We start from the raw sequence: 10058 nt of genomic DNA, 5'->3' as shown, positions 1-10058 counted from the left end.
GGTTAAGGCCTTGGACAGGGCGAGGGCCAGAGCTGCTTACAGGGATGGCAGGGTTCAGACGGCGGAGGCCTGGCAAGGAGATCCTCCTCGGAAGTGAAGAGACGCATCCTCCCGTGGGATAGGAAGCGATGCGCGCCGGCTTGAGCGTCTGGAGTAGGAGCGCGCCGGCTTGAAGAGACGCATCCTCCCGTGGGATAGGAAGCGATGCGCGCCGGCTTGAGCGTCTGGAGTAGGAGCGCGCCGGCTTGAAGAGACGCATCCTCCCGTCGGATAGGAAGCGATGCGCGCCGGCTTGAGCGTCTGGAGTAGGAGTGCGCCGGCTTGAAGAGACGCATCCTCCCGTGGGATAGGAAGCGATGCGCGCCGGCTTGAGCGTCTGGAGTAGGAGCGCGCCGGCTTGAAGATACGCATCCTCCCGTGGGATAGGAAGCGATGCGCGCCGGCTTGAGCGTCTGGAGTAGGAGCGCGCCGACTTGAAGAGATGCATCCTCCCGTGGGATAGGAAGCGATGCGCGCCGGCTAGGGGTCTGGAGTGGGACACTGGAAAACCTCCCGTAGAGAATTAGAGAGCGCAGACCGTGTCCCACTCCACGCAAACAGCGACAGGTGGTGATGGCTGGCACCTCGTCTCACGCCGGAGACGCGGCAGGTGATGGTAACGTCCAGGACTCCATGAACACTGAACACAGAAAAGGATAAAGAGTCCAGAACAAAGAACCAGCATACAGAACGACCCGACGAGGACTGGAGGGGAGGTCCAGGTATTTAAAGCCCTCTGGGGCGCTAATCACAAACTCTGAACAGCTGTGAAAGGTAGTCCAAGGGTGGGGGCTGTTGAAGAGCAGAGGAGAGTAAAACATCGCAAGGTTGGGGGCTGGTGAGGTGAGGAGACAGGGAATTAAAGGTCCAGGGAACAGGCGAACCTCACAGTACCCCCCCCTCCACGGGAGCCACCGGGCGACCCAAAAACACAGACAGTGGGGCAGGGGACACGACAAAGCAACAAACAAAAAAAATTGGGCCATGCTAGCAGGGGAAGCTACACCAAAAGGGGGCTAGAAGAGGGACAGGGAAGCTGCCAGGGCACTGCTAGCTACAGGGCCTATGCTAGCTGTACTGCTACATTAACATAGAGGCTGCGCTAGCTGCCGGAGCTAGGCTAGCAGACAGGGCTGGACCAGCATGAGAGAACAAGCTAGCTGGAAGGACAGTCCTAGCTGTGGGGAAACTGACCTTGCTAGCTGAAGGGGCAGTCCTAGCAGTGGGGAAACTGACCTTGCTAGCTGAAGGGGCAGTCCTAGCAGTGGGGAAACTGACCTTGCTAGCTGAAGGGGCAGTCCTAGCAGTGGGGAAACTGACCTTGCTAGCTGAAGGGGCAGTCCTAGCAGTGGGGAAACTGACCTTGCTAGCTGAAGGGGCAGTCCTAGCAGTGGGGAAACTGACCTTGCTAGCTGAAGGGGCAGTCCTAGCAGCGGGGAAACTGACCTTGCTAGCTGAAGGGGCAGTCCTAGCAGTGGGGAAACTGACCTTGCTAGCTGAAGGGGCAGTCCTAGCAGTGGGGAAACTGACCTTGCTAGCTGAAGGGGCAGTCCTAGCAGTGGGGAAACTGACCATACTAGCTGAAGGGGCAGTCCTAGCAGTGGGGAAAACTAACGAGGCTAACAGGGGAGCTAACAGGCTAACAGGGAAGCTAACAGGGGAGACTAACGAGGCTAACAGGGGAGCTAACAGGGGAGACAAACGAGGCTAACAGGGGAGACAAACAGGCGAAACCAAAGGGAGCTAGAGGGAGCTAGAGTGGGTTAGAGGGAACTAAAAAGGGCAAACTCAACATACACTGTCTGTGCTGGCTGGGGTCGTCGACGGGTCGGGTCGTACTGTTATGGTTTGTAACCGACCCCAATCGCACAACACAAGACAGGTATGAGAGTAAGCCAAAACAGGGCATTTATTCAATACAAACAAAAAGCGGCACTGTCCCTTTAAGGGAGAACACAAAAATACTGGAAACAAAGAAATAGGGAAAAATGTGGCACTGTGCCTTTAAGAGGCGAGCAGGCTAAGGGGCTAAGGCTAAAGGACAGGGCCAGGGCAAAAAAGGTCAGGGCAGGGACAGGGGCACTGGAGAGGGGGAAACAGGGACAGAGGCCCGGGGAGGCGGGCTGGAGACAGGGACAGAGAAACAGGGTTAAGGCCTTGGACAGGGCGAGGGCCAGAGCTGCTTACAGGGATGGCAGGGTTCAGACGGCGGAGGCCTGGCAAGGAGATCCTCCTCGGAAGTGAAGAGACGCATCCTCCCGTGGGATAGGAAGCGATGCGCGCCGGCTTGAGCGTCTGGAGTAGGAGCGCGCCGGCTTGAAGAGACGCATCCTCCCGTGGGATAGGAAGCGATGCGCGCCGGCTTGAGCGTCTGGAGTAGGAGCGCGCCGGCTTGAAGAGACGCATCCTCCCGTGGGATAGGAAGCGATGCGCGCCGGCTTGAGCGTCTGGAGTAGGAGCGCGCCGGCTTGAAGAGACGCATCCTCCCGTGGGATAGGAAGCGATGCGCGCCGGCTTGAGCGTCTGGAGTAGGAGCGCGCCGGCTTGAAGAGACGCATCCTCCCGTGGGATAGGAAGCGATGCGCGCCGGCTAGGGGTCTGGAGTGGGACACTGGAAAACCTCCCGTAGAGAATTAGAGAGCGCAGACCGTGTCCCACTCCAGGCAAACGGCGACAGGTGGTGATGGCTGGCACCTCGTCTCACGCCGGAGACGCGGCAGGTGATGGTAACGTCCAGGACTCCATGAACACTGAACACAGAAAAGGATAAAGAGTCCAGAACAAAGAACCAGCATACAGAACTACCCGACGGCGTGAATATTAAAGGCAACCAACTTGTGTTCAGCTTTTCGTTCAGCGTTTCTCTGATTGGCCACACGGCCAATCAATCAATCCACTAGCACACGCCCTCGCGCAAAGAGAGACGCGGCAGAACGCTGGTCGAACCAGCGGTGTTCTGTTGTGTGACTGTACTACAGCCGGTGTTCTGTTGTGTGACTGTACTAAACTCTTCCACCATATGACCGACATTTGACATACAGTACACCTCCTATCTATGTTGGGATTATGTTTGGTCATGACAAAACAATAAAAATCGATACTGTTAGTAATGCTGCCACCACCCACTTCAATGACAGAGCTCTCATATTTGCGAATGCATAAACTATATCTTAAATTATGGCGATGTGTCTTATATGGCTGTCGCGAAGTCATTGATAAGCGACAGCCATATTAGACACATAGCCATAATTTAAGATATAGTTTATGCATTCGCAAAATATGAGAGCGCGCCGCTGTCATTGAAGGGCTTCCTACAACGGAGCACCGCCGCTGCTGCTGCTGCTGAAGCTGGATCAAGCCGGCGGCGGCGCACGGACGCCGGGGAAAAACCACCGCGTCGCCCCGCTGGCGCTTCAGGCTCAGCAGCCTCCACCGGCGAAATAACATATAACGTTACAGTTCCACACTGATGTACAGTGAGTGTCTAATATGGCTGTCGCGAAGTCATGCCTCTCCCTCTGAAAGCCCATCCACGCAGTGTATCATAGACTACCAGATTCACTCGTGTATAAACAAAGCCCATACAGTTATGAAATGCGCTGAACTAGAAAGCGTAACGTTATTATGTTTCGCGTTCCATTGATTAACGTCATTACCTGCTGTGCTGTAGGAAGCAGAGGTACAGTAAGTTACAGTAGGTGTAGGTTACATGTTTAATCAAAGCCCATACAACTCTGTCATTGAAGTGGGTGGTGGCAGCATTACTAACAGTATCGATTTTTATTGTTTTGTCATGACCAAACATAATCCCAACATAGATAGGAGGTGTACCCCAACAAGTACACAAGTTGGTTGCCGCGCTGCCGCTCGCTTGCTCCTTGGATTTCATTTGGGACGTGCGCTTGCCTGCGCGTGGGGGCGCGGCCAATCAGAGAAAAGCCGAACACAAGTTGGTTCCCTTTAATATTCACGCGACCCGACGAGGACTGGAGGGGAGGTCCAGGTATTTAAAGCCCTCTGGGGCGCTAATCACAAACTCTGAACAGCTGTGAAAGGTAGTCCAAGGGTGGGGGCTGTTGAAGAGCAGAGGAGAGTAAAACATCGCGAGGGTGGGGGCTGGTGAGGTGAGGAGACAGGGAATTAAAGGTCCAGGGAACAGGCGAACCTCACACTTGTGGGGTGTCTAACTAGTGTTTTTCAGGGCGCTGAATCTATTCCAACCATTTGTTTTTTCCATAAGAACATATATTTTTACTTTATTCCAAGAGAAATGTAACGTTACATAGAATGGAATGGTGCATTATTGCATTATTGATACATGGTTTCAGTTTTTTTTTACTAAGCCAACTCCCCATCTTCCTCACTCCTTTTCTCGTCTGTCTGGTTGTTATGGCACTCTCCTTTACCCTTGCCACAAGCAGATATGCACTTGACCCCCTGTTTTTTACAGCAGCACCTGCGTGTACTGCAGTCTCCCTCACAGTTGCAGCTGATGAATCTCAGGAGATAGTCTGGGGCAATGGGGTCTGTGGTAGGGACTGGTGCATCTCCCAGTTTCCAGCCATAGTCCAGAACATCCAGTGATGGACTTTGTAGTAGAAGCCAGTCTCTGGTTTGGAGATATGCCCGGAGAGAATGTTGTGCTGCTGCTGCTGTAGTCGGGGGCAGTTTCTCAGGGCTGATTTTCCATGCTGCAGCCTGCTTGCTGAACATTTCAAATCTCAAGTCCCCCAAGCCTTTGGGTGGTTTCCCATGGAACATGAGTTTGAATATTTCACAGCCGGCTGTGATGATGGTATCTTTCTGGGCTTGGATGTCAAGAAAAACTTCCATGGCCTTCTCAGCTTGGTCCGTCTTGCAGATTGTGCGTAGCAAAGTTGGTTTGCTAAAGCCAGAAATTGCAGACACAGTATTGCAGCCTGAGAAGCTGTGTAGAAAGAGCAGATATTTCCTGTATTTCTCTGGGAGGGCCTCTTGTATCTTTCCAACATCGTAAGACACATTGTTTGCTGTTGTGAAGAAGACTGAGTGGTCTGCATCATGATGAATGAGCATAACCAGGATGTCCGTATCCTCAGCTCTCCCCTCAACAGCGGACTCTCTTGCCTCATCTAGAGCTGCCTGGACAATAGAAGTGTCTGCATCATCAAAGCATTGATGTACACGGATTCCATTACTACTGAATGTCTCAGCTAGAAGCAGGATAAGCTGGGCCTTGTTGTTCTTGTTGTCAAGGAACTTTTCTATAGGAATAATGGTTTGGATGTCTGGGCGAATCTGGATGTCACAGCATGCATGCTTTGTACGTCTGAGATGATCATGGTCCTTGGTCGGGTTGTCATATCCGTCAATTTTCCCAGAGGATTTGGGTTTGAATAAATTGAGAGGTGTTAGTAGACACCTATAGGAACACTTTGGTGAAGAAAGCTATTGGTAATAAATTTTTTCACAGATGGTCCAAACATCTTGCTAAAATTCCCTAACTAATGGTAATTTAGCTCTCCCTTGTGGTTGATATTTAAACAGTAACTAAACACATGGTGATTTTGCTGCCTCCTAGTGGTTGATATTTAAACTGTAACTAAACACATTGTAATTTTGCTCCTCCTAGTGGTTGATATTTAAACGGTAACTAAACACATGGTAATTTAGTTCCCCCTAGTGGTTGATATTTAAACGGTAACTAAACACATGGTAATTTAGCTCCCCCTTGTGGTTGATATTTAAACAGTAACTAAACACATGGTAATTTTGCTCCTCCTAGTGGTTGATATTTAAACGGTAACTAAACACATGGTAATTTAGCTCCCCCTTGTGGTTGATATTTAAACAGTAACTAAACACATGGTAATTTTGCTCCTCCTAGTGGTTGATATTTAAACTGTAACTAAACACATGGTAATGTTGCTGCCTCCTAGTGGTTGATATTTAAACTGTAACTAAACACATGGTAATTTTGCTCCTCCTAGTGGTTGATATTTAAACAGTAACTAAACACATGGTAATGTTGCTGCCTCCTAGTGGTTGATATTTAAACAGTAACTAAATACATGGTGATTTTGCTCCCCCCTAGTGGTTGGACACTCTGCCACGCCCAATCGATGATGTCAGAGTAGCTCTTTGGAGGTACTAAGTCTGTCTAGACTCTAGAGAAAGAAAGAGGTGCTCTGACATCACAGTTTCAGTATTCCAGTCTGAAAGGAAAACATCCAAATCTGCAAATCACACAAACTATAGGTCAGGGGTCAGAGGGTTCAGTGTATGTTGGAGGTCAGAGAGGTTCAGGGGTCAAAGGTCATATTTCCAGCCAGAAGTCGTCCTGTCTCTTCTGAGCACGCTCCAATACGGCAGACGCCATGGAGCAGGAAGAAGCATGTGAGACCAATAGGGAGGTGTAGTCTGACGTCACTTTGGTTCGCCCGCGAGGTCCACCCGTATAGGGATTTATCATTGGGAAAATGGATTATCGGCTATTGTAACAATTCTGCCGCATGAACAATGGAAAGCTTTAAATGTTTGCACAAAATGAGTTCCCTTCTATCACTAACATTATAAGCATTTTTGGTTGAAATAAAAATTTGACGATTTTTTTTTTTACGATTAATTGCGAATATTTTCATGTTGAGCTATAGATTGTGGATGAATATGCACAGAAAGGTACACCATGCAAATGTTCATGCTTTATTTGTTTTAAACAAGACGATTTAGACATGGGCAAAACGTTGCAATTTTGCGAGGTGGACCGGCCGGAAACAGCAATGACGTAACCACTACACCTCCCTACATCCAGTCAAGTAGGCTCGACATGTGGGAGTGACCCGAGTATAGGCTCATCAAGTGTTTTTAACATTCTTAGAGGATTTGTCCAACCAGTTCTTATTAAAGTCACCAAGTATTATAAGTTCATTTTTTATCTTTGATAGAATTTATGGAGGAAATAATGCAGTTGAATGATTCAGCAGGAGCTGAAGGAGGTCTATACATGTTTCCAATGGTTAAGGACTTGTTCTCACGTTACCCGAAAATGCTCTCAAAATGTCAAGGCTGTAGGCACCGTTATCTCAGAGACAAGATTAGATGCGACATATGTGGCAACACCACCAGCCCAGTAATTACATGAGGTTTGTGCTGTTCAACCCATAACCTAAGTAGGTACATTTTATGTACAAGGCTCCTGATATTCAAATGTATGATTTTAATTCCCTTTGTGCTATCCAGATTGACATTTAGTGTTTACATTTTTAAATTTGTTCCATCATTAATCCAACATAAATCACAGATCCACAGAGATAATGTGCCAAGCTTGAAAATAGAACACACATTAATAATATATGCACAAGACAACATACATTACTCAAATAAGTTACTCAAATAACTTATAGAAGGCGACTGTTTGATCAATAACTTTATTTAAATAACAACTGTAACGATGACAAGTGATGTCAGCAGTCAGAATGGTACAAATTCTGATCAAATTCATCAACAGCTGTATGTGGAATACGTTCATAAAAAAATCTGTGAAACTACAGTATTTTATTTTAACTATTTTAAAATGTATATCTTTATGTTTGTGAAGCCAGATAGGATATTTACTAATTTTACATTTACTGTTTCACTGTTTTAACATCAGCTGTCAAAATACACGTCCTGCCTCTAAAACAGCTGTTACATCAACATGGAATAAATACAATTACTTCTGTACTAAAAACACATTAAAATGTAATAAATACAAATACTTCTGTAAAAACACATAGGAAATGTAATAAATACAATTACTTCTGTAGAAATACATCAAAATGTAATAAATACAATTACTTCTGTAAAAATACACCATAATGCTGTAAAATGCATTTACTCTGGGTGGAATGTGTGTTTCCAGCACATTCTGTATACATATACAGTATGTGTATAAAATATATACCTGTATAAAAATGTGAGCCGTAAAATGGCAACATACCATGGTATTGGTAAATCAAACATAATCAATGACTTCGAGTGATCAATAAATATATAAAATTAACTTCTCTGGCATGTGTTGCCATCCAAATGCCACTGTTCTGTCATCTCAAATGATCAATAAATCAATAAATACAATGCAACAAACATATAAATACATGGTAATAATAAATATAATATATCAAATACATATGATCTCAAATTAATTCCTGAATATATAAGGAATATATCATTCCAAATAAGGCCCTGACTGAATCTATAGAGTTGGTTCATAAAAAAAAAAAAAAAAAAACACTTCAAATGATAGAAATAGAGGAGATTTCCTGGTAAATAGTTGGAAGAGAAGGGCAATTCACATAAAAAACATAAATATTCTATTCTCGCTTGTAGAAATAAAGATATCACATATCAATATAATATTGTCCTTGAAGGCACATTTTCACATAGACAAATATTAAATAAAACAGAATAAATGTAATAAATAAATACAAATCTATAACATTATTTCTTTGTGTGATGCCAGGCAAATGGAATCCCCGCCCATAGTAACTCTATGTAATACCTGATGTAGCTGTTTATAGCGCTATGAAATGCAGTTGGAATGCCCACTCTCTCTGCTGTAAGTCTGTGAAATACCTGTTGGGATGTGTGGTAGGTCTGTGTTCAGGCGTGTCAGTTCTATGTGTGGTAGGTCTGTGTTCAGGCGTGTCTGTTCTATGTGTGGTAGGTCTGTGTTCAGGCATGTCAGTTCTATGTGTGGTAGGTCTGTGTTCAGGCGTGTCAGTTCTATGTGTGGTAGTTCTGTGTTCAGGCGTGTCTGTTCTATGTGTGGTAGTTCTGTGTTCAGGCGTGGACACAATAATCCTGCAGGTAGCTGAAGAGGATGTCGATCTCACTGATAGCCTTGTTCATCCCCTGTTCTCCATACATCTGAGAGAGAGAGAGAGAGAGAGAGAGTTAACTTTACAGTATTTAACAAACCAACACTGGTCTCCATGACAACGTAACATAAAACTGTTAGTATGTGTGGGGGGGGGGGGGGGGGGGGGGGAGTGTGTGATCTTTATATACCTTCAACTTCCTTCTGAAATTCAGAGAGTTCTGGTGGTCATGATAATGAGTCAGATTCTAGAGAGAGAGAGAGAGAGAGAGAGAGAGAGAGACAGAGAGAGAGAGAGAGAGAGAGAGAGAGAGAGAGAGAGAGAGAGAGAGATAAATGGTTATTTTCAGTATTTGAAGAAGGTTTTGGAAACTGTTAACATCCTCCTCCCAATCTAAAAGAGAATTCACACACACACACACACACACGCACACACACACACATGCGCACGCACGCACACACGCACGCACGCACACACACACACACACACACACACATACACACACACACACACACACACACACACACACACACACACACACACACACACACACACACACACACACACACACACACACACACACACAGCTCTGAGACTCACACAGCCACTGCTCTGCAGGTCAGTACTGACTCGGCCCAGATCAATCTTCAGCTGCTCTATCTTGGCGTGCTGGTTGCCGTGGCTACGGAGGATGTCGCGCAGGTAGAAGTCCAGGATGTTGGCATGGAGACAGCAGATTTCCAGGTGGTGCTGTTATTGTAATTATGGGGTGGAAAACTGATTTTAGAACATATAATTAGAATGCATAGCTAGTCTATTTTCAGTTAACTGTGTTACAGTGTAATGCCTTTTGTACGTCTGTTTATTTATCAGTCTGTCTGTCCATTTGAGTGTGTGTCTGTCTGTCTGTGTGTTTATTTATCTGTCTGTCTGTCCGTCTTACCTGAGTGATGTCTGCTCTGGGCATCAGTCTGACTGAAGTGTCATTCTCTGTCTCCAGTTTCTGGGCCTAGAGAGAGAGAGAGAGAGAGAGAGAGAGAGAGAGAGAGAGAGAGAGAGAGAGAGAGAGAGAGAGAGAGAGAGAGAGAGAGAGAGAGAGAGAGAGAGAGAGGTTTATTAATCAATGTTTGTATATAAAACAACTACAGTATAATTGACTCTATGTTACTCTATTTCATTAGC

The 10058-nt window shown here is 46.2% G+C and overlaps 1 protein-coding gene across 1 annotated transcript in view; it reads right to left on the bottom strand.

The window, feature by feature from the left end:
* Window positions 1–8813: 8813 nt before the first annotated feature.
* Window positions 8814–10058, bottom strand: part of LOC311241303 (interleukin-22-like) — a 2585-nt gene continuing 1340 nt past the window's right edge. Inside the window, exons 3-6 of the mRNA XM_084330079.1 lie at window positions 9820–9885; window positions 9477–9626; window positions 9067–9123; window positions 8814–8925 (exon numbers count right to left, since the gene is read on the bottom strand). Of these exons, the coding sequence (XP_084186205.1) occupies window positions 8839–8925; window positions 9067–9123; window positions 9477–9626; window positions 9820–9885 (360 nt within the window). The 3' untranslated portion in view covers window positions 8814–8838. The remainder of the gene's footprint in view (window positions 8926–9066; window positions 9124–9476; window positions 9627–9819; window positions 9886–10058) is intronic.

This window comes from Notolepis coatsorum, assembly GCF_963971535.1.
Source record: "Notolepis coatsorum genome assembly, chromosome: 15".
NCBI classification, from domain to species: domain Eukaryota; kingdom Metazoa; phylum Chordata; class Actinopteri; order Aulopiformes; family Paralepididae; genus Notolepis; species Notolepis coatsorum.
This window is presented reverse-complemented; position numbering and strand designations above follow the sequence as displayed.